This window comes from Podarcis muralis, chromosome 4 (genome assembly GCF_964188315.1).
Source record: "Podarcis muralis chromosome 4, rPodMur119.hap1.1, whole genome shotgun sequence".
NCBI classification, from domain to species: domain Eukaryota; kingdom Metazoa; phylum Chordata; class Lepidosauria; order Squamata; family Lacertidae; genus Podarcis; species Podarcis muralis.
Window position 1 is genome coordinate 25,961,562 of NC_135658.1, and position 25,320 is coordinate 25,986,881.

General features: G+C 42.5%; 1 protein-coding gene across 6 annotated transcripts in view; it reads right to left on the reverse strand.

Annotated features, from left to right (window-relative positions):
- The window catches only part of SPATA13 (spermatogenesis associated 13), a 161,031-nt gene extending 138,259 nt beyond the window's left edge, over positions 1-22,772 (reverse strand). For 2 of the 6 annotated variants that reach the window (XM_077927084.1, XM_077927077.1), the window contains exon 1: positions 3,443-3,653. In XM_077927084.1, the coding sequence (XP_077783210.1) occupies positions 3,443-3,535 (93 nt within the window). In that variant the 5' untranslated portion in view covers positions 3,536-3,653. Of the gene's footprint in view, positions 1-3,442; positions 3,657-21,603; positions 22,026-22,480 lie in introns of those variants that run through there. The other 4 variants (XR_013392535.1, XM_077927083.1, XM_077927078.1 and 1 more) reach the window with 4 other exon arrangements.
- Positions 22,773-25,320: the final 2,548 nt, after the last annotated feature.

Consider the following 25,320-nt stretch of genomic DNA (forward strand, 5'->3'; position numbering starts at 1 on the left):
CAATTTGGATCAAAGCTGGTTTGGGGAGAAATGCATGAAAGCACAGTGTTTCATAAGAAATGACAGGATAGGTGTGGATCGTGGCTAATATCACGTGTCCACCAATTCCCAAACTGAGAGCACTAGGATGCAGAGTAAACAGGGTTGTGTACACAGCCCAAGACACTATGAGTGCCACTTGCAGCTGCTCAAACTGCTGCCTGTTTAATTTACTCATCATTTACCATGCTTTTTGCACTTGTGTTTAACTTTGAAATACAGGTGGAGCCAGAAGTCCAGGACTAGAACTCTAGACTTAGTGGTCACCTGTCCTCAGCGGTGCAGCTAGTCACTTGGGTGCCTGGTGCGGGGGTGTGTCCTGCAGTCAGGAGCGGGATGAGCCACCCATGGGGGCAGGGCTATTCACGCCCATGGGGGCGGGACGAGCCTCCCCAACACTTAGAGCCTCTCCGCTGCCTCCCCCTCAGCTGTAGGGCGGCTGAGAGAGAGGCTGTAGGCAGACGAAAGTCCCACACTGCCGTTTCAGGCAGCGCAGAACCTGCAGGCCCCTAAGTCACCACGTCACTCCTAAAAAGTTTTGTGAGCCCAATTTTTTAAAAAAACTCATTTTGTCACCTCAGTGACACCTGGGGTGGACCGCACCTCCCTTCCTCCGCCACTGCCAGTCCTGCCCCAACCTTCAGTTGCTTCACATCTTCTGGCGGGTGGGGTGCTCCTGCTAATTCTATTGAGCGAGGCCTTGGGACTTCTTCCCCAAAGCTCTTGTGGTGGAGCTCTAATTACTAGATGAGTGGCAGCATAGCAGGCTGAGCGATCCTAAGACTTCAATATGCTGGGGAGAGAGAAAGACACCACTGCTACACTGACAGCCTATCAGGACAGTTCTGGCACAGTGTGTGTCGCCGTGGCACATTCTGGGTTTTTCCCAAGATCGTGCCAAGGAGAATGTTCCATCGGTGCAAAGATTTCTCCCTGCTCAACAGAATGTTTTCCCTCTCCCCTCCCCTTGATGCCACAGAAGATCCTATGGCAGGAATGGAATAGAAGGTGTTTTTGTTTTAAATGTGAAAGAAATGAACAGAAAAGTCAATCAGGCTGCTATTATTGTTGGAAGTGCAACTGCAGATATCACTGTGGGTGTGACTTCAGGGTTATTTCTGTTAGTTACACTTACAGTCAACTAGCTGGGGGGGGGGCAGGTGGAGGTGTTGCTCAGCAAACCATGCAGAGTGGCATGATGCTTGCCAATGTGGCACTGTGCCCTGATTGGCTGTATAGTTCTGAAGTTTTCCTCTGCATGTTTGGTTGAATGCTTCCTTGTTATATACAAGGCCTGGTGTAAGAAAGACTCCTTGCTCCTTTCTCCCTCAAATTATATTCAGTTTTTGTTCAGGTTCTTCAGTAATATGTAACCAGGATTTATTTTCTTTCTGAACTCAGACTGTGTTATTTGCGAACAATTGTAGGCCCACTTACTAGGGAGTAATGCCCAGTGACCACAGTGGGACTTCCAGAGGACACATGTTTGGTTTACTTAACTATTTTCGTTTAGAATACAAAGAGAAAGGTGTAAAGCTTGTCTGTTTTGCTGCAATGTTTGAGAAATGTATGATCACGTGGCCATAATTTTTTTCACTGCTTCCTAGCACATTGCATGGAATCTGCTGCATCATGATTGCTAGGTTATAGCTGACAGAATGGCACAGTATGGTGGAGGCGGGGGAATCCAAGCACTTCTATTAATTTACAGCTCTTCTTGTTGAAATTTCTATTCTCTCGAGTTAGATATTGACACATGCACACTCTCGATCAAAACTGACAGCAGGTTCCACAATCAATCGCAAAGTGACCAGAACACTGAAATAGGTAACGGCGCAATCCTAAACATGACTAGTCAAAAGCAATTTCTACTGAATTCAATTAGGCTTACACCCAATGAAGTGGGGTTAGGATTGCAGCCTAAGGCACTATTCCATATTTGGTTTAACTTGCGCATTCTTGTTGCCTAAACAAACCACATCCATATTTAACATCAGCACTGATGCCTGCAACTAAAAGCCACAACTATGACCCACTGCATGTACTAAGCTGTGTACAAACAAGAATAGACAGTCATTGCTCTCAGCAGTATGTTCTCCCAGAATAAAAGTGACAGAGAACACAAATTCACCAGGAATCTCTCCCAGTTGGAATAAAAGTGGGGTGGAGGGTAGTTGTGTAGTAGTGTTTGAGCTCAAAGAGATTGTTGCTGACTGGTCTCCTGCATAAAGTAGGTTAAAAGTTATTTAGTGTGCTCAGTCATATATTTTAAAACATTTATAGCCATAGATGTACTAATATTCATTTATTTAATGAGAGTACGTTTAGCTTGCACTTCATCATATGATCCCAGAGGGGGTACATGCAATTAAAAACACTAAGAACTGTTCCAGTGCATCAAAAAGAGCTGGTAAAAACAAAACAAACTCAATATCAATGCAAAACACTATTATAATTACAGGGGGGGGGGACCTACAGCACACACGAGTAACCAAGAAACGGCAAACAAATGGGTACGTCTTTACCTGACGCTAAAACCCAAAATATTCCCCTTTCCACTGTATTACCAAGAGCTGGCTGACTCAATCTACAAAAGAAAATTGGCTTCACTTAACACTCCTACTTACAATGTATTTCATGTTAATTGCATACAGTGTATGACATGATGCACATATATGCTGTGGGTTATGCCAAAATATTATTTGTCAGGCATGCATTATGTTATTCTTGAAACAAGTTTTCAACCACAGTTTTTAGGTAGCAGAAATTCTACTTTCTAGTAGAAAGCAATATTATAGAGTACTGGAAGGAAACAAAGCAATTTAAAAAATGAAATGCAACCAAGACAGTTATTTCAAATCCTTTCCTTTGCAATGTAGCAAAGCCGGACGATATTACCCATGTATTCCAGACAGCTCCTCTCTTATTAACCTTTTGAAATGGCAGTCCAAAAGCACAGCCTCCATTCTGCTTTGCACAGTGAAAAGACCCCCTTTTCTGATTTGTACTATCGTTTCCTAAGACGGAAACCCGCCCATATGGGGCATCTGACGTTAGGAGCTTGGAAAAACGGGCTTCAAAAGTAAGCAGACAGTGTTAGGTCACTTTTTTTTCACATTTCTGGCTTTTGCAAATTGGAGGGCTCTTTTCATCTTCCATTTCAAGGGAGATAGTTGTGGCCTGTTGCTTTGTTTAAACCACATGAATAAGTCCCATCCTCCACAAAGAAAAAAACAGACCACTCAGACAATTTCCCAAAACAAAGTGTATACAATCCTTTCCTGCAAACCAGAACATTATTCTTGAACGGGCAACCTTCCGCTGTGATCCACTTCAGCCTAGCTGTAAATACCAATGCTGAAAAAGCGACCTTTTCTTACAAGCCCTTCTGCTCTCTGCCTACCTTTTTGGAGCTTACCTTCCACGCGATGGAGGGGCAGGCTGCCAAGGTGAAGGTAACTTTCTCTGTCACCACATTGAATGTGACGCGAAACATGACGGCTCATACTCATGTGGTCCCGAGGCCCAGGTCAGGGAAAAAAGACAGCAACACTTGTCTCCCCTGCTCGAGAGAAGGCTGGCTGTGCACTCGTGCCACACTGCACTCACGCATTCGGCAGCCCCTTAACCTATTGATCGAAGCAGGAGCCTCAGAGTGCTGTGTAGGCCCCACTATTCCCCAGCAGCCTTTCTCCGTGTGTGTGTGTGTGTGTGTGTGTGTGTGTGTGTGTGAACTAATCAGATTAGCTGGTTTTACCAGTCTGAGTGGAGACTAACAGGTTAGCCAAACAGTTTGCATGGGGGAAGGGAGGAGAGATCCGAGTACAGAAATCAAACTGGTGCATTTATTAAAGCAGGGGAAAACAGACCTCCTTTGAGAATCGCTCCTTTGTCTCTCCTCTCAGTGTTGACACAGAGCCATGACATGCATTGTACATTTACACATGCTCTGTGGGGAGCTAGACTCCTCTATGGGCCTTGTCTCAAAATCTGAGCGGCTGCTCAGCGCTACCGAAGTCTACTGAGCGGTGACCTTTTTTCTCATGGGATCTGGCTCTTGAAGGTAGGGAAGGGCACCTGTCAATTTGGGTTTCTCTTATGTTTCTCATTTTCCCAGTCTTGAGTTCTCTACATTTTCACTTCAGTTTGTGATTAAAAAAAAAAAGTCCTCATGAGAATCCAGTGAATTTCTCCTAATGTTTACTTGCAATTTTGCCTAATATACACATTTTAGCAAAGTGAATTCCTCTAATATATATATAATATACACATTTTAGATTTCCTCTAATATAATGCATTTTAATGTTATTTTCATTAAAATAAGCATGTTAGTTTGTTTACATCCATACTCCACCTTTTGTCCAAGGAGCTCAGGGAAATGTACACATTTTCACCCCCTCTTCATTTTATCCTCACAACTATCCTGTGAGGTAGGTTAGACTGAAAGATAGTGACTGGCCCAAGGTCACCCAGTGGGTTTCTTAGTTGTATGATGATTTGGACCATGGTCTCCCAGGTTCTACTCCAGGACTGTAACCACTACGACATACAGGGTCTTACACACACTTCATTCAGGTTTGTACACTACTCAGTTGGAGAATAGCATTGCAAAACTCAGAGAACTGTGAATTTCAAAGGGTGGCTGCATTTCAGTTCAAGAACTGTTCTGTGAATGAGGTAGGTTCACCTTTGAATGTGAACCGGATGGAATTTCTTTCCCTTCCCTCCTTACTTGTGACCTTTAATCCTGGACCTTGGGCACTTGCACAAATAAATCTGTGTTAATATAGTGAGAATGAGAAACTCTCTCTCTGCAGAAATATTAGTAGTGCCATGTGATTAGTTCTGTTCAGTGCTACACAGCATTATTCACAGTTGGTAAAAATGTACATGAGAATATATAACTGACACTCACTCCAGGCATTGACCCCCTCACATATCATTCGTGGAAAACTTACAATCATTCCTTAGATAACGTGTTAGAATATAATTATACTGATAACAACATGCATTTTGCCCAAGTAGTTAACCTAGTCAGACAATGACTTTTAAACATGCATTGTATTGTGGACCATTAATCTGATTTCCATTATTCTTTTTAAACCAACACATCTACTTTCATTAGGGATGTGGCTATGAGACTTAGTAAGGAAAAAGAAATTATTTGGTTCTAATCTCACCTCTGTCACGTGGGCCTTTTTGGCTGAATAGCACAGAATATTTTAAAAAAATAACTTTAATAATGATCTCACTAAGTGCCCTTTGTCAAGCCACCACCCTCTCAGCTTCAGTCCTCTTAATCTATAGCATAGGGATAATAATACTAATTAACAATATCCAAGTTGCAGAGAGGATTACAAAATACTGCATGTAATATTTAAATATCCCAAAGCTCTGAATAAATGCTAAAGATTTTTCAGTGGCTTTCAAATTATATCCATATTATATTATTAATGCACATGTCTTCCCTTAAATAATCCTTGGAACTACTGTTTTACCCCTTGAGGAGCTACAATTCCCAGCACCCTCAAACTACAGTTCCAAGGATTCTTTCGAGGAAGCCATGTGCTCTAAATGGGCTACCTTCCCAGGTTGACGAGCCTCATCCATGCCTCACTTCCCTCTACAGCATGTGCAGAAACAGCCAACCATGGGACCCACTATTGGTCTTGTCCACTCAATCCACCAGTGCTTCCAAAACAGAGGAGAGTGCAGGACAAGTTGTAGCCTCGGCAGAGTCCAAGGGCCAGATAGATGGGCTTGGAGGGCCACATTTGGCTCCCAGGCCTGGGGTTCTGCTGCCCTGTTTAAGACAGCTGCAGGTTACTATTTTATTATGCATCTTATTTATACACAGGCAAGCCTGTAGTTCACAGAAGGCACCAACTCTCTCATCATCCTCTCCTTACTCTTTGCCTTCTTTGCTCACCTGTCCTACTCTATCCCTCTGACGATGGTATAATAAGGCTCTCCGGCTGTTTCCAGCCTTGCAAGGAGTCCACCTGTCAGGTTTTCTGGGCTGCCTGCAAGGGAGATTTTCCTTGCTGCATCTCCCAGCACGCTGGAACCGAAATAGCAGCTGAACACCCTGGGATGCCACAGTAATAGCTGAATGTGTCTTGCTGAATATCCTTTGCCCATCCGTATGGATTAAGCTATGCTGTTTTTGTCATTGCATGTTTAAGTACGGCTCCCAAGTCTCCCTCCCTCAAGCAGTTTAATCTTTGAGAAATCAATTTGGATTAGCACAGAAATGTAGAACAAGGTTACCAAGTAGGGGAAACCCACTAACCCATTTTCAAAGCAAATTTTCAGAAATAACAAAAGATACAAGGAGCAAGGCAATCCCTTAAGGGGAAGCTGAATGTCATAGGTTGCAGCCAGATCTCCCATGTATAAAGCTTCCTTTTCTTGAGTCATTTCCTTATCACCTTCCCTTCCAGGAGCCATTGTGGTGTAGTGGTTAGATTGTTGGGCTAGGACCTGGGAGACCAGAGTTCAAAACCCTGATTAGCAATGAAGTGCACAGGGTGACCTTGGGCCAGTCACCGTCTCTCAGCCTAACTTACCTAACTTACTAACTGTGTTGTTGTGGGGGTAGAATGGATAGGCGGGAGAACCATGTATGCCACCCTCAGCTCCTTGGAGAAAAGGCTGGATAGAAACATAATACATAATTAAGTAAACATTCATCAGTTGAGGGACTAACAGGAAGTGCTGTGACAGACAGTCTACAGAAAGTTAATGCCATGCAACTGATCTGATCGTCTGTAAGGTATGCTGGCTGGGGCTGATAAGATCTATAGCCCAAAACAACTGGAGGGCACAGGTTGGCAAAGGCAGGACTAGAGGTTTCAAAAAGATTGCAAATAGGTCTGGTGGAAGAGGGAGCCCCTGCGTCATTCCTTTGCACAGTGCCACCACTGGTCGCCAGTTCAAATAGTTAACACTCACCACTGCTTCTGATTACAGTACTTGTAAAGGTATGGCTCTGCAGTTATTTGTATATTTCCCAAACCCATTTTTTTCTCCAGGAAGTCTTGTTAGCAACCCTCATTTTAATCTAGAAAACTTTTATTTTTTATGTCAAGTGCAAGAATTCACAGGATGCTGCCATAATAATAATAATAATAATAATAATAATAATAATAATAATAATAATATCATCATCATCATCATCCCCCTGAGGGGACTCAAGGCGGCTTACAGATAAAAACAAGAACTGCTAAAAACATAGAAGAACTAATCATTAAAATGCAATTAAACATGGATAGAATAAAAACGATATACATATATGAAATCATGGTACCTTCCAGGTATTGTTGGACTCTAGCTCCTATCAGCCACAACCAGGTGAGAAGAGTTGTAGTCCAGCAACATCTGGAAGATGACAGGTCATGAACTTCTGCACTAATGCAATCACCCTGTTTGACTCAACCACCCTCTGTTCTTTCCAGGCTTGGATATCACCATTAATCCTGAAGCCTTCCACAAATCTGGAGGTACCCCCAAAGCCAGTATGCTTTTCAAGAAGTTCATTAGATAAACGATCAGCAGGTCTCTCTCTCCCTCTCTAATAGAAATCCCCCACAAAACCATCTGGCCTCACAGATTTCTAATTCTTGAGCTTTTTAATCACCTGAGATACCTCCTCCATGGAGCTTTCTTTGCTCAAAAGAAGTCTGTGCTACACTGTGATCTGACAGACTCCCACTCTATTTAGCTGTCGCTCAACAGCTTCAGCTACAGGCTTATCTGTAGCACATAAAGAGATACAGCAGACGGCAAATCAATGGCAGATGTCTTTTGTCTATAGATATGGTTCCCCATTTTGTTCCCAATGCAGGTTATTTTGGCCTTACTCATGTCATCAGACATGTCGCCACTTCACCCTTTCAGCACACGTGTGCTTATGCTCACAGAATTCACAGCATATTGTGCCAAACTAGTGTCTGAAATGTTGTCATGTTAACACGGTTTGGGCAGGGCGGGGCAGGGCGGGGGATATTCCATGCAAACCACAGGAAACTTACAGTGCATAAGTCAGGTGATTTTCCGAGACTGGAAACATTTTTTTCCTAGAACCAATATGAGCGCTAAACTTCCACAAGATTTCAAGAAGCAGATTTTTCATCAAGGGGGGAAATTCCACAAAATGCAAAACTGGTAAGGAAACGTTGGGAAGATGGAATAAAGTGATGTTTGAGTGCAACTGTCGTGCAAGACAGCTTCTTATGTTCATATACTTTGAGAGATAACATAAAAAATTCAAGTCTGAATTGCTAGAATCAATACTCTACTGTGAGCAAATCCTGTTGTAACTCCAAAGCATACATAACCCTAAACCAGCAAAAGCTGGTCAATTAAAGTTATTACTTTATCTCCTTAGTATAGTCTCTGAGATCAACAAAGCAGCTACTTCCTCTGCCAATCCAACCAACTGTTCTGCACCCAGGAGGCCGGTCAGATTCTCAGATAATGTTCTGATTAATTACATTCTTGAGTGTGCAGTCCTAACTCTCTGAAATCAGCAGATGTAGCACCACCGTTTGATTTAGGTAGATAAAGACTTCAGCAGCGAGCTGTTACTTTTCATATACCTGAAGCAACACATTTCAACTGCTAAATGTATGGTAGGGATAGAAGCTTTAAAACAAAATCATGGTGGCCTATGGTTGGAAACTCCTAGGCACTAGAAGGGAAATACTGAATGAACTTCCAAAAGCAATAGTCATGGCACTTGGGAGCATTTCATCCTAAAAGGCTTTGTTAACATCTTTTCCTTTGAAAGTTACCGTTTCTTTCCTATTGTTGCATCTATTGACCGTCTATTGCCCATCCCAAGACAGCAGGAAGCTGACTGCAAAAACAAGGGTAAAGGTAAAGGGACCCCTGACCGTTAAGCGCAGTCGGGGACAACTCTGGGGTTGCAGCACTCATCTTGCTTTACTGGCTGAGGGAGCCGGAGCTTGTCCGCAGACAGCTCCCAGGTCACGTAGCCAGCATGACTAAGCCGCTTCTGGCGAACCAGAGCAGCGCACAGAAACGCCGTTTACCTTCCCACTGGAGCGGTACCTATTTATCTACTTGCACTTCGACGTGCTTTCGAACTGCTAGGTGGGCAGGAGCTGGGACCGAACAACGGGAGGTCACCCCGTCACGGGGATTCGAACCACCAACCTTCTGATCGGCAAGCCCTAGGCTCTGTATATTCTCAATAGCAAAAGCATGCCTGCATGAGTGTACGGGTTATGCTCATCTGTCATGCTTAGTTTTCAGTGCACTGGAAGAATCAAGGTCATAGTAGCACAGCCAATCTAGTCTCTGGTACAAATGCTTGTAAGTTGACCTGGCAGCCACCTGGTGCAGCCAGCACACATGTTTGCTCTTGCTGGGTTACTCTGTACCAAGAAGAGAATTTCCCTCAGGACTTGACGGTTTCCCCAGAAGCATTATGAGAGTAACTGAGAAGGATTTTGCCTTGCTAGATTTTGGAAAAAGAGAACCTCGTCACAGTGATTCAGAAAAGGGGACTCCCTGCTCTCTGTGCCAGTACTTGGGCAGCAAACATCATCATGTCTTTAGGAGCAAGAAACAAGAGAGAAGCATGTGCTACAACCAGCAATTACCCATCACTGTTCGGATGTGGACACCCATCACACTTCATTCAGCAAAGGTCCTCAGAGCAGGGACCTCGAAGATTCAAAGCTTTGGTAGGTACATCATATGGGAGGTGTGGTCTTCAGGGCCGGCACAGCTATTAGGCAGGGTGAGGCTGCCAACTCAGGCAGCGAGAGGCCCCAAGGCAGGGCTCCCATGGGTGCCCTGCCTGCCCCACTACTGACAGAGAAGCAGTGCTGGTATCGGTGCTGATTTTGGGTGAGATTGCGACAATTTCCATCAAGATCTCGCTGAAGTCATGCATGACATCTTGTACAATATTAGTGTGATCTCACCCCAAATCAGCGGCAGGTCAGGACTTCCCATTTCGCCTCAAGCAGTGAAACAGGGCACACTGCCCCCGGTGGTCTTCCACGCTTGCCCCAAGCTATTTAAGGCTGACTTCAATCTGGTGTCCTCCAAGTGTTTTGGACTACAACTTCCATCAGCCCCAGTTAGCACAGCTAAGTTGGCGAAGGCTTGCCTAGGGTTTTAAAGGTTAGAACTAGCACTTTAAATTGGGTTCAAAATTTACTTTTCATTAGCAAATTCAGTGAAACCTATTTAATAGTTAATCCGCTGGACAATTTTGCTGCACTATACAGTGCAAGTGCCACAGTTCTTCTCTATTAACGTATGAAAACAATATACGTGTCGTCTGATGCCATCTATAATTACTCTGAAGCAAACATTAGAAGCAGAAATGCCACAGCTCAGTGGCAGAGCATCTGTTTTACATGCAGGCGCTCCAAGGTGCAATCTCCAACATCTTCAGGTGGGCGTAAGAATAACTCCTGCTTGGAACTTGGGAAAGATGCTGTTGGTCAGTTTAGAGTCAGATTATTCTAAGATAGCTGGATTAATGGTCTGGCTCAGTATAAGGCAGCATCCTATGTGGCTAAACATATCTCACTCATTTCAAAAGTAAAAGGTAACCATGTGGTCTATAAGTAAAAAAACAGCAACCCCAAAATCCGTATTAGGACAATACCTCTGTTAGGACAACCCAACTATCACGAAGTAGTATGCAATATTTTGAGTTCCCCAGAAGTATTTATCAGGCTAGATGGTAAGCAAAGCAAATTTCGGAGAGGGGAGTTAGATGATGGTTTGCTGATTTCAGTGGTGCTTACATAGCATTTAGCTCACATTACAGAGCATACTGTCTAGATTTGTGTGATGCATCTCTCTTACTGTACTCCCCTTGCACTCTACCCTCCCTCCACCAGCCTGTCTGAATATGAAAGCCGATCAAAGCCCATATGCTAGGGTTTAACAGCTAAATGAAGTGAGAAAAACCTTCAATTAGCTGAACATGATTTCATCTCAGAAGGCAAAACATTTCTTTCCTGGAGCTTAAAACTAGCAAAAGCTAATTCAACATACATTATGCATTACAATTAAACTTTAGACGAACATTACTATCAGCAAAATGAATTGGGGGAAAATAATTGAATCAGTAAAACTAATAAGGGGGGATGGGGAAAACTAACATTAATACAGTCAATTGACTTAGTTGATATACGTCCTGAGCTGAGCCCATAGAAAGAGGAACGAATGGCTTCCCTTTAATTTATTTGTGATCCTCAGTTCAAAAGTGCAGATGGAGTGTAGGAAACTTAGAAGGCAATGGGTGGGCAAGCAGGGCTGATGGGGGTCTCCATCCATGGTTAAAAAAAAAAAAGGTTCCATCCCTCCCACAAACTTCTGAAATTGCTGTCGGGCAAGGGAAATCACTAATATCAAAGAACAGAAGGATACTGTTGGATCTTGAAGTTCAAGTTGCTAAAGGCATGTAAGAGCATTAACAATCATCACAGAATTGTAGAGTTGGAAAGGACCCTGAGGGTCATCACGTCCAATACCCTGCAATGCAGGAATCCTGACTAAAACATCCAAGACAGATGGCCATCCAGCCTCTGCTCAAAAATCTCCAACGAAGGGGAATCCACAACCTCCCACTCAACACAAGCCGAGGGAACAAATTACAGATAATGGGATATAACACCCCCTACTTTAAATTAATTAGAATTTGTTTAAATGATGACTTTCTGAACTGTTTTTATTAAGGATTTTCTTGTTCTGAAGCAACACAACTTTTTAAGTTCAATCCAAGCTATTAGCACCAGTAAGACTGGGGTGGGGGGGAAGAGTTGTACATCCATCCTCACCCCTTGACCAGCTTGTTTTGTTTTTTTAATTTTCATTGCATGGACTCATGTTCATGAGGGCTAAGCCCCTTTGGTTTGACAGCCTGAACAGTATGCTGACACATGTCAGGTGTTTTTTGTCTGCAAATATTTAACCAGATGCAGGCTCTAATTCAGCTTCCCTGTCTCCTAGCATCTGTGCACTGAGCCATCTGCTTTCATGCAAAGGGTTGTTGTTGTTGTTGTTGTTGTGTGAACTGTCACAGCTAATAGAGTCAAGCAAAAATTCAGACAGATTTCTAAAAGTTTACTAATTAAACTCTGGATTCATATTGAAAAGCAGTTGAAATTCGAGTAAAACAAAACAAAAAAGGTCAAATCCTTATTAAAGGTAAAGGTAAAGGGACCCCTGACCATTAGGTCCAGTCGTTGCCGACTCTGGGGTTGCGGCGCTCATCTCGCTTTACTGGCCGAGGGAGCCAGCATACAGCTTCTGGGTCATGTGGCCAGCATGACTAAGCCGCTTCTGGCAAACCACAGCAGCGCACGGAAACGCTGTTTACCTTCCTGCCGGAGCAGTACCTATTTATCTACTTGCACTTTGACATGCTTTCGAACTGCTAGGTTGGCAGGAGCAGGGACCGAGCAACGGGAGCTCACTCCGTCGCGGGGATTCGAACCGCCGACCTTCTGATCGACAAGTCCTAGGTTCTGTGGTTTAACCCACAGCGCCACCCGCGTGCTTATTACTACTTCATTAATCATCAAATCACATGTTTGTAAAAGAGGAGCATTTCACAACTTGGGAAGAAGGAAATTAGGTGTTTTAAATGGAGACTAGGACTCCAAATAAGCAACAGAATATGCCTTTTGAATAATCAATATTATCCTATCTTAATACTGAAATATGATTTTAATAATCATATTTCAGTCAACACCATTCATAAGTGCATTTTCATCTAAGACTGGCTCTGTATGTGTGTTTTAAAACTGGTTACTAACTACGTTTTAAAAGTTCCTGATTTCGGGATTACAACCATTTTATCAAGAAATTGATTATTTATATTATACATTGTAGTGAGAACGCAAGAGAAAACAGAAACCCACACTCATTGCTGTGGGTGTTCTGATGCTATGTATTTGATTCATTTAATTCTAAAAGAATTAAAGTAGCTTTGAAAAAATACACACACACACACACACACACACACACACACACACACCAAAAATGTCCTGTATTTTTCTTTTGTACTGTTGAATTAATGAAAATTGTACTAATGTTTTCTTCTTTTCTTTCTGTTCTTTTATTTCATGTAGTACGTTTTTGTATTAGCAATGTAAAAGGTTAAAAAAAAGGTTCCTGATTTCTAATTGCTATGATCAGACTCCAGAGGAAGATACAGATGAACAATATTGCTTTCACAACAGAAAACCATTTTCATTACCGCAGAGAGCATCACAGTATTTATATACTAAACAATCTACTAAATCTCTTACATCCCATTTACTCTCCACCTGTCTCTCAGACTGAACAGCCATACTTGTAAGTAACACATAGAGTAATTAGGTAGCATACTAGAATTCAAATGGTTTAACACATTTGCTCTAGGAAGCTTGCCTTTCCTTGGCAATCAGCGCATGTTTAATTAAGGGAGGAGGAGCGCAAAACATATGCTAGATTAAGTAAATAAGAGGGAGATGTATTTGTGCTGAACCAATATTTGCTCTGAATCTCTGGGAAGCAACTGCATCATTTACCATGTTATCTGTTCTAAATAAACTAGGGGAATGCCTGTTGATATGATGAGTCAGGTTTGGTGTGTCTGGAGGAAGGGCATGTATATGGCAGCAAGCATATTGTTGAACAGAACACAGAGATCTTACATTCCTCACTGGGCCCTTGCTACTAGTCACTAGTAACTTGTCACCTTGTTACTTGTAAATAAATAAACAACTATCAGACTTTTAGAAGACATCTGAAGGCAGCCCTGTTTAGGGAAGCTTTTAATATTTGATGAATCATTGTATTTTAATATTCTGCTGGAAGTCGCCCAGAGTGGCTGGGGAAACCCAGCCAGATGGGCAGGGTATAAATAATAAATTATTATTATTATTATTATTATTATTATTACTACTACTACTACTACTACTACTACTACTACTTTTAGTTTTGGCTACAGGACTCTGAGACCTCTCACACCTCCTTTCCAAAGCAAGAGCTTACTAGGCTTTGGAAAGGAGGCAGGAAGGCAACCCTTTGGCTTGGCACCCTGTGCAGGGAAACTGGTCACACTGCACCTAAATCCACCTTTGAGACCAGTGAGGGGTGGGGCTTTGGGAGAGTCCGAGGACTGGACAGAGGTGCCTGGAAGGCTATATTTGGCTCCAAGGCCTGAGGTTTCCCACCCTTGAATTAGCATCCAAAATCTTTCTGAAGGTGTGCATGGCAGGTGAGATTAAAAAAAGGGAAGCCCTATGAAATCCAATCTTTATCTGCAATTGAGGTTACCTATATTTGAAATATAATCAAATATTGAGTGCAATCATTCACCACTAAAATGTACGTTTGTGTGGCAGATAAATTCTGAACAATATGATATTCATTCTTCCAAACAGGAAGCTTTTTTAAAGAAAAAACTCATTGTGGGCTCTACAATTTACAATTGACACATTTGAAGCTGGGGTGCGGTGGGAGAAACCTGTCAGAGAGCCAGAATTTAGCAATTAGCACTGAAAGGAAGTTTTTAATAGCTTGGAACAAAGGTCTTGTGTCACAACACAGCTCTGCAGCCTGGTGCAGCAGAAAGTGACTTTAAGGATGCAAAACAAAATCCCCTCTTTTAATGGCTGGCTCACTAAAAGAGGCATTTGTGTATATTCAGCTTGCTTAAGAAGTAATGATGTAAAGAGGCACCCAGTGGTAAACTGATCAGCCATGACAGTAAAACCCAAGCTAATGAAAAATACTTCCCAATATTCCTGCAGAACTTTAATAGTGTAGTTGGAAGTAAACCCCATTGTGTCCACTGATGCTTACTTTCCAGTAACTGTATTTAGGGCTGCACCCTTAAAGGACGTCTCCTTCGAAATTGTTGGTAATTTATTTACAGCTGTCAATGTAATGTAAGAACATAAGACGAGGTTGCTGGATCAAGCTATTGGCCCATCTAGCCAAGCATCCTGTTCTCACACTGGTCACCAGATACTTGTAGGAAGTCTGCAAGCAGGGCATGAGTGCAACAGCACTCTGCCCATCTGCAGTTTCCCACAACTGGTATTCTGAGGCATAAAAGGGCATTTTTGACCTTGAGAACCTTCAGCTAGGAGCATAAGTATTTCACAGTGGGGCACCAAGATTGGCGCTTATAACGGAATATGAATACACATCATTCTGCTAGTGGAGCATGGTGGGAAGAACCTTGGGACTATGGGCAGTTGGTATTTTGGAGTGGAATTCAGCCACAAATTCAGGTTGTGCAGTTATAGCCGATTGACAGGTCTTGCACAACAAATCCACTTCCCCAAAAGATCAAAACTTTTGAAGTAAAGAAAATGATGGGGAAATTTACTGGGAAGTGCGGGATATAAATATTAGCAGTGACCATTTGTCTGTCTGTCTGTCTCTGCTTTCTACCACCAAGGCAAGTAGCTAGGCCTGCAACATAGAAACAGCACAAGGCCTTGAACTTTGACAGTTACACTCTGACATCAACAGAAGCCATGAAAATCTTTTTCAAAGCATGAAATTTAGACAGCCCTATACACAGCATTTCTCCACAGATAGGTTTGTAGTTTTCTCTGTGTGTAGTAAAATGACACCCATCACGTCCAGAGGGGTTGTTTTCTGTTGCTTCTTGTCCTCTCAAAGGCACCCATGGTGCTACCTTGAGTGAGCGAACAGCAAAAATGAGCTAGTGCCAGGCTATTTGGCACCCTAGGGGAGGCTAACCACTTGCACCAATAATGTTCTTCTTGCAACCTGGGGATAACACTTGTTTTGACACAACAGCCATGTACCTCCCTGCAAACAAATCAGGATGAATGCTCAATGAACAGGTTGAATGGAAGTGCCCTTATACTAGGCATACTCAGTTCAAATTCACAAAGCATACTTGGTGATCCCTGTAAGGTAGCTTAGTATAAGATTTATGCCAGTTGCTTGCCTCTCAAAACTAACCTACTTCAAAGATACAGCTGTTTTGATGTAATGCCTTAAGAGAAAATATTATGAAAATGATTTATAGGTGGTACATGACCCCAGCCAAGCTTGCAAAAATTTATCATCTGCCCAATAACAAATGTTGGAAATGTAATGAGACTGAAGGTACCTTCTATCACCTTTGGTGGACGTGCCCGAGGATTAAGGCCTTTTGGGAAATGATCTATAATGAAATTAAGAAGGTCCTTAAATGTACCTTTCACAAGAAACCAGAGGCTTTTCTCCTGGGCATGGTCGGCCAATTGGTGTCAAGGAAGGATAGGACGTTTTTTATGTATGCTACCACAGCAGCAAGGATTCTCTTAGCAAAGTATTGGAAGACACAAGAACTACCCACGCTGGAAGAATGGCAGACGAAGGTGATTGACTATATGGGACTGGCGGAGATGACTGGCAGAATCCGTGACCAAGGAAAAGAGACGGCGGAAGAAGATTGGAAGAAACTTAAAATATATCTTAAGAACTGTTGTAAAATTAATGAGTGCTAAAATGTCAAGGGAATGGAAAATATAGAATTACAGCTGTAATCGGTTAAGTAAGAGAAGAAGGCAAAAAAGAAAATGAGTAATTAGTTAATTGAGGGGTTGCTGAGGAAATATTAAAATAGAGATGCAGAAAAGGGGAGGCATGGGGAAGTCCGGGAAGTAAGGTCTATGAAAAAGAGGTTTTGAAATTATACATGTGTATATGTTTGTTTGTTCAAGTATTGTGTATTGTTTTGTTCTTAATTTGTGTTGGAAAATCAATAAAAATTTATTAAAAAAACAAAAAACAAAGATACAGCTCTTTTGAAGATAACATTGTGAAGGAACCAACTCCTAGGGGCTGTTGGGGCTTCGGCCCCCACAATAAAATATTTGAGGGGGCTGGGCCTGTGCGAAGTTGATGGGCATTCCCATTCAAATGGTGTGTGTACACTGCACCATGTGATTAATTATGTAGGGCGGGACTTACCTGCACCCCCATAATATTTTATTCAAATTGGTACCCCTGACACCAAGAGCCTGGGAATTGGGTTCCACTATTACCAGGAGCACAAATCCACAGTGTTCACTTACCAGGATATGCTGCCTATGGCTTTCTCAGTCCATGTGATTCTGCATCACAGCTGCATGAGAGAAAAAGCAAATACTGGGCACAGAAGATAGCAGTCTGTGGTCAGTTTTTTCAGTTTGCTTTTTATATGGTACGATGTAAATACCATGCTACTGCACTTTTGGGTTATTAGTAATGTCCATTAAATATATAGAGATCAACTGGAGATTAATCTATTAAAACAGTTAGCAACATTGCCAGTGAAAAGGAATGCCACACAGCTGTGGCACCAAGGGGGGGGGAGTTAACCTTAAAGAGCAACAAACACAGGGCCCCTCCAGAGGACCTTTATTATTCAGCATCCATCCTGATTTGCTTGCACAATGCTTATGCGGTGGTTACACTATGTTTGGTACTTATTGAGCATTCATTCCAATTTATTCAGCAAAGAACATTCATCCTGCATTCACCTTGATTCGCTTGCAGGTGTTTACACATCTTCGCATTAATCACTCATTCATCCTATGCTTTTCAGTCCATTTACCTATCACTTTCCAAACCGTAAAATGTCTGGTTATTTATGGAATGGGAAACAACGGGGGCGGGGGAAGGACACCAAGAACAAAGGGATGTTTCTGACCAAACCACAAAGCTCAACATCCAGGGGCAACAAAGTGCAACAGCAGAATAGTTTTTGTATTACCAAAGGTATCCTGCCTCGGTTCCCAGGCTTAAGCACAGCTGTGAAACTTGAGCTTTGCTGCTACAGAGATGCAGGATAAACAATGCCCCATAAATAAGGAGGGGAGGGGACCACTATGGGAATGAGCAGATCTGTCAGTTTTGGTTTCTCTCTGTTTCTCTTTCTCATTTTGCCAACCTTATGTTTAATTTTACACATTACCACATCAGTTAGCATTTTTAAAGTCCTCATTAATATTCATCAGCACTTTACCGCAAATTTCTTCTAATATGCATTTTTCTGTTCAATTTTGCCTCATATAAACAATTTTGCAAAGCAACATGCCCTAATATGAAGCATTTTTGTATGCTATTTTCAGCTGTACATAATGCATTTTCAGCACACTTTAGTATATGCATTTTTGTACATATTACTTAGCTGGAGAAATGCATCGCAAAATCTGGAGAAGAGTGAATTTTGAAGGGTGGTTATGTTTCAGCTTGCACCTTGTTTCGAAAAGTGTAAATTAGGTAGGCTCATCTAGAAAACAAGTCTCCTTCACACAGAATGGCCACTTTACAGAGGATGGTACTCTGTTTGAAGGGCTCTGTCCAGTCCAAATCCCATTTAAAGTTAAAGAACCACAATTTTAAGCTGGACAGCAGACTGTGCAGGCACACAACCGCCAGGAAAGCTCTGTATTACATTCTATTTAAACTGAAGTAATTATTTCTAAATTAGCACCTACAGACATAAATGAATACAAGCTGGTCGTTGCTGTTTTGCAAATCTGCTCCTTCCTTTGCCCTCTCTTTTTTTGATGGTTTAGTGATCCCCCTTACAACCTGAAGAATTAAAAACCAATCCCTCTTTGTATTCTTTTTAAAAAAATATTTTAAAAAAAAGCACACAGAGAGAGAGACACTGGGATTATTCTCTTTTTCATTTAACTAGGTCTCATTTTGTTTTCCTGAAAATCAGCTGAAGATTTTGTTTTCCTGAAAATCATTTTGTTTTCCTGAAAATCAGTTGAAGATTTGTTTCCCATTGCACAATAAGATTTCTTACCTTATGGCTACTGATTTTGTAATGGGTTGTGTCGCTTTCCATCAAAACTGCTTCAAGATGCTTTTTGTTTTGCAGAGATGGACGGCGCCAATGTTCTGATTACTTTGTAATGTAAAAAAAGCACAGAAGAGCAGGTGCTTTGGACTAGCTGGCCTGTGGACATGATAATTAGACATCCCTTTGGCAGCCTAACTCCCTGCACGCCACACAAACAGGCCTCAGCAGGGTTCAAGTAAATTAAAAGCATTCACTAGTCCTTTTCATATATAAATAAATTTTATATATTTCTTCTAAACATTATTCTCTTCCTTTGGGAATTGAATCACTACAATGCAAGATATCTGAGGACATAGATCTATTCTATTTCCCTTTAATATATATATTGCAGGAGTTGGTCTAGATGACCCTTGGGGTGCCTTTCAAATCTACTATTCTATGTGTATATATTTATTAGCACTGTTACACTGATTTTTTTATTTTTTGCTATTGTACGTTTTTCTCACGGCTTTTGCAAATTTTGTGCTGCTTTTATATAATGATTCTCTTACTTTTATTATTGTATTATATTTTTTTCATGTGTGAGATGCCCAGAGGTGACGGATGATTGGGCAGGATAAACATGTCGAAATAAAATAAAACAAACAGGATTCAACAGGGTGGAACGTGAGACTACTGCAGAAGGGCATAAACTGGCAGAAGCCTAAGCAAAATGTAGTCAAAAAAATTGTCACTCAAGCTTTTGTGTGGTTTGTTGTGCAAATGTGGAACTGGAAGATAATGTCTATTCCATTCAACCCATGTTTACTCTGTGAGATCTCTCCCATCCCAAGTGCATGTGTATGGATTTGGGCTGCTAATGTTTCCCACTGAATCCTCACCTCACAGCCTCCTGTGGTCTGAGCTTAATTGGTTCATGGGTTAACCCTTTGATCAGAGAGCAGCATTGCACTTGTAGTGAATCAATCTATGTTCCTACATAGGAACATAGGGAGCTGTCTTATATCAGCTGTCAGCCCATTGGTCCATTGTATACAGTGGGTAGCAGCAGCTCTCCAGGGCTTCATACAAGGGTCTCTCCCAGTCGTACCTGAAGACTGAAGCTGAGACCATCTGTATGCAAAGTAGATGCTCCGCCACCAAGCTATGACCCCTTTTCCAATAGTCCATACCTCAGAAGGTGGCCCATCTAGTCCAGCATCCTGTTCTCACAGGGGCCAACCAGATATGTACCTGTGGGAAACCAGCAAAGAGGACCTAAGCATAAGAGCATTCTCCCCTCCTGCCACTTCCAGCAACTAGTTCAGAAGCATTGGTACCTCTGACCTAGTGACAAGTGCACATGATTGTGGTGGCTGCCTGAAATCTGCTAGTGTTTGAGAGAGGGACTTCCCATCTGTGACCGCTTGTTTCTGTACAACTGTACAACTACAGCTCATGTGCCACAAAATCCCTGTTTGTGGCAACAGTATGCAAAGCAGCTAGCTCTTATGGCATTTCAAGGAGCCACAAGTCCTAAATGTCAGGCCCTATCCACAATACCAAGATTTACGTTCTTCCTAAAACTGTGCTAAAATCAGTGGTTCTCAACCTGTGGGTCCCCAGATGTTGTTGGACTACAGCTCCCATCATCCCTGAGCTCTGGCTTTGCTAGCTAGGGGTGATGGGAGTTGTAGTTCAACAACATCTAGGGACCCACAGGTTGAGAAAGGCTGTGCTAAATGCTTATTATAACAGTAACTTTTTTTCAAACACACACACCCCAAACTGTTTCCGGTATCAAGCACGTTTTCTAAAGCAAAATACCAAATTACTAAATAGAGGTAATATAAAATTTAGCAGGTAACCCTGCCCCACAAACTTTTTTGCCCTGCCAGGAAAATCAGCAAGTAGAGAGGCTGTCCCTCGCCCCTTCTTCCTCTCTCAGAAAAATCTGGCTACATGATCAACCATAGTAGGTTCGCACTGGAGCATAGAGCTTTGAATACTTAGAGGAGCAAACACTACACAATATCCTTGGAACAATATTGTCACCCAGGCAGAGAGAGGCAATTGCCCCAGATACCCAGGGGCAGCACCCAGTCATATCTCCTGAGCCATTCCTTTCCATTAGAGATCAGAGCTGTGTGGCCTTCCATACTAGCCTGCTGCCCTCAGGTGCACCAAAGGGCACTTAGGTCACATCTACACCATACATTTCACACACATTTAAAACACATGGCTTCCCCCCGCCCCCAGAGAATCCTGGGAACTGCAGTTTGTTAAGGATGCTGGGAATTATAGCTCTGCCGTAGGTAAAACTGCAGCTTCCAAGATTCTTCAGGAAAAAGTCATGTACTTTAAACGTTTGGTATGGATGCTTCTCATATCCCGTTGCCGAAGCAACATTCAATCACCAGTCCAATCAGTTTCTGCACACATGAAATGGTTTGCTCCTGCCTCAGGCAGAACTATGTCTTGGGCAAGCCCTGACAAATCCATGGTGTGGTTCACTGAGGGAGCCCTGACGATGCCCATGTACATTTGACAGGAAGGCCAGCAGAGGACAGGATGGCTGGGATGCAGGGCAAGCATGCACAGTCCCACTCTCTCAAACATTGTTTGAGAAGGACATCTTCTGAGCAGGACCCAGATTCTGCCATTGTCCTGCCTAGGAGCGGAAGCGGGTACATCAGGCGCAGAGCCCAGCACAGTATTTTCAAGATTGCAAATGGTCCGCGGAGACTGGATTAGAAGGAACAAGCTTTGCTTACCAGTGGGCTGCTTGCAAACGACATATTGCACAAAAACGGCAGTGGCCAGATCTCTTCCATGATGACTCTGTGACTCTTCTTAGCTTCCTTTTCCCGCTGGTTTCAACCTCAGCTGATCCCACTCCCTCATTCAACCATTTTTAAATCACTTCAGCTCCTGCTCACATTACACACACTATAGCCACCCCCGTAGCAGGTTTTGTGGGCTTTTCATTTTTGAAACCTGCCGATTAAACAGCATGGTCCCCTAAACACAATGCCAAAGGCTTCTAAGAAAGGCAGGGACATGCAAGGGAAAAAAATGGTCCCCCATCCTCTTCCCTAATTAGTTAAGCAGGAAGATTGAGCTGTAGGCCGAAAAAATATGACTTGTAAACTAACAAAGCCAAACAGCTCTTTAGGACCCTCTCAGCCTACTAACAGCTCTGTGGTGATATCCCTTGAAGAGGTTGGTTGCGTTTTGGAGGGAAATTCTCTTAACTTTTCCTAAAAGAAGTTGTTGAGAGAACCACCTTTTGGTTGTGTCTGTTTGGGAACCTGACAGAAAGTTAACTGAGTGGAGTAAAGTTTGAGGCCCAGGCCATTTCAAAGGCCTCGGTTGCCACAGCAACCGGCCCCCTCCCCCACCCAGCACCACCAGGGCTCCTTGCCGTGTGAGCTTTGATTTTAACGGCTTGGAGGGGTGCTCAAGTCACCCACCACCACAGCTCACAGTCCTTTGTACACACTGTCTGTCACTGGTCTGGTGAACTTCTTGCATCACCAAGGCTTCTTGTGCCACTGCATGCAAATGATGCCTCTTGGGAGAAGAAAGTACCCCTAAAGGGGACACCCATTACAAAACCAGCATCCTGAAAAGTTGAAAAGGCATACCTACCTCTGGCAGGATCCTTCATGCTACAAAGCTGATGATGAGCCTTAAAGCGACAGGGGGGTAAAGAGACAGACCTCTGCAACAGGCAAGGCAAATCCACAGAACACAGCAGGGATGGGCTACTAGCTTGCGTCTTGTACTTTTTGAAATCTGCATCCTCTGAGTGTTGCACAAAAACCTCAGGAGGGACCTGCTCCCCCACCTCCAAAACAGATTCTGGTAGGAGTACCCCAAAACCAGATTCAAACTTGCCGGCCTAGCACACTCTAAAGCCAACGCCATTAACTACAGAATTTAGAAAAGAGAAAGAGAAGCAAACTGAAATCCTGATTCCCCTCCCCTTTTCTCTTGCCCTTCCTATTCTGAGCCAATACCAATGCATTGAAAAGGTGGAGCTTGTCTTTTATTCCCATTAATCCCCTAACAATAAGAAATCAGAGAGGGATTTAGAATTTAAAAAGATGGAGGCTTTTGAGAGGCACTGTCAACGATCATGCTAAACAGAGAAAGCAAGGTCTTGGATCTCTTTATGCTAAGTAACCAACACTGGTGGCTGGCAGGAAAAGAAAGCTGGCTAACTGCTGCATGTCCTCAGCTTTTACAAGTGTGAGCAATTTATCTTAATGTTCAAAGACCAAAAGATAAGCTTTCCCCGCCCCCCAACTGTGCTTGCATCATATACACAAGGGGTTGCTAATGCTGTGTCCAAATGTTGGCTCATCTCTGGTGCTTCAGAGATTGCTGGAATGGCAACTTCCTTCAACCCCAGCCAGCATGGCCATTGACTAACTGGAGTCACTCCACCAAAAGCCTAAAGCTCCAATGATGAGCCACTCCAGACATATACCAACATGCATATGGTGGGTTGCAGTAGCAGCTCCCCTCCCTTTACAAGTCTTTAAGGCTAGGATGGGAGGTCTGTAGCCTTTGATGTGACTTTGATTCCCATCAGCTCCAGCCAGCCATGCCAATAGAGGGAACAGGGCTTGTAGTCCAGCAACATCTGGAGGGCACTAGGAGTAATGGTTAGAGTGTTGGACTATGACCTAGGAGACCAGGGTTTGAATCCCCACTCAGCCATGATGGTGACCTTGGGCCACCATCCATCTCTTAGCCTAACCTAGCTCACAGGGTTGTTGTGAGGAGGAAATGGGGAGGAAGAAAAAACATATACACCACCTTGAGATCCTTGGAAAATAAAGGTGGCATATAAAGGAAAGGAAATAAATAAATATGCCATTATTTACAGATGACAGACCTCAATTAAAAATAACCATGAGAAGGGAAAGCAGGGGCTTTGAAGTGATCAATCAGCGCTGGGCACTTGGACAAGCTGGTTACTGTCTTTTCCACCATGGTGAGATATATGGTTTTCTATTTCTGATTTTATTCTTTTATTTGCTGTGCTTTTTGTTTTATTGCATATTTTAATTGAGAATGTTTTAATGCCCCAATGGAATGCTATTGTGAATTTTTATTATTGGTCAAATAGTTCCAAACAGCTTAGAAGCTATTTTGGAATATAGGTGTTCTATAAATTAATAAGAGATAAGAATTGTTTACATTAGAGTAATTGGTTGACATGGAATTGTCATACTCAAAATTAACAGACTTGTTGCTTAAGTTAATTGATTTCAGTCAACTCTGAGTATGACTAATTGGGATATCAACTATTATTTCTAAATTTGCAACTCTATATAAATTAGTAGATTCTATGCAAATATGTGTCCCATTTTTTAATGGTGTAGACAGTGCTTTTTCTCTTAAAAAATGTTTAGGGGTACTCTCTTTTTCCTACTCATATTGAAATACTGACCCTCAATGAGGCCAAACTTAGATTCACAAAATGTTTAGGGGTGTACGTACCCCTGCGTCCTCCCAGAAAAAAAGCACTGGGTGTAGATAAATGCAGTTAGCAGCAACTTGGTAGAGAAGAATTAAAAGCCACAAAGCACTCTGCTAGCCAAACAGGGAAACAGGAAAGATGACTGCTTTAATATGTTTTGTATCAGCTTGACTCAATAGTAAAGGGTCCCAGAAACACTGGCTGCTGTCCATATAAAAACTGCAACCCGCTTAAGAACAAATGAACTGTTGTAAGGGGGTGGGAGAATAAAAGCCAGGAGGTTTGTTTGAGGTCTCCTCAGACTGCAACTCCTTTATTGAGTATACTCTGCTCTGCTCATTGTCCTCGCTTTGTTGCATCCACTCTGCTTATTCTGTTTCTCCTTGTGTGTTCCCGAAAAGAAAAAGGAAAAAAGTGGGGGTGGAGAGAGACAATGCAGTGAATGTCTTGAAGAGAGAGGTCAAGCCTTCTTAAGCAGCTGAAGCCTGAGAGATTTTCTCTTTGATTCCCAACTGGGGCACAAAAGCATCAGACTGCTCCCTCTTCCAATGACACTCCCACTGGCACCTTCACACTCTGCCAAACAAAACCAAAGAAATAAAAGGCTGTGGTGAAATAGCCAGTTGTTTAGTTTAGGGTTGGCGACTTCCAGCCTTTTTGCATCTTGAGGTTCATTTATATGCTTACACTCAACCCACACTTCCAAGTAGTGATAAGTTCCAAGGGTGCACTAGGAATAAGGGAGAAATTTAGTGTTGTTTGCACTGTAATGAGAACCTCTGTCATTTGCAGTTTCCAAAACAATATACAAACAGATTTACCCTTCAGAAGTCATACTTCTCCAAAACCTGCAGCGCAATTCTCCACCCCCCCGCCAAAAGTGTACAAAAAAGCATATATGCTGAGAAAATGTGCCTAAACATTAATATATTGGTGAAAATATCAAAATACATTGTATTAAGGGAAATTCTTTGCAATGTGTGCTAAAATACAGACA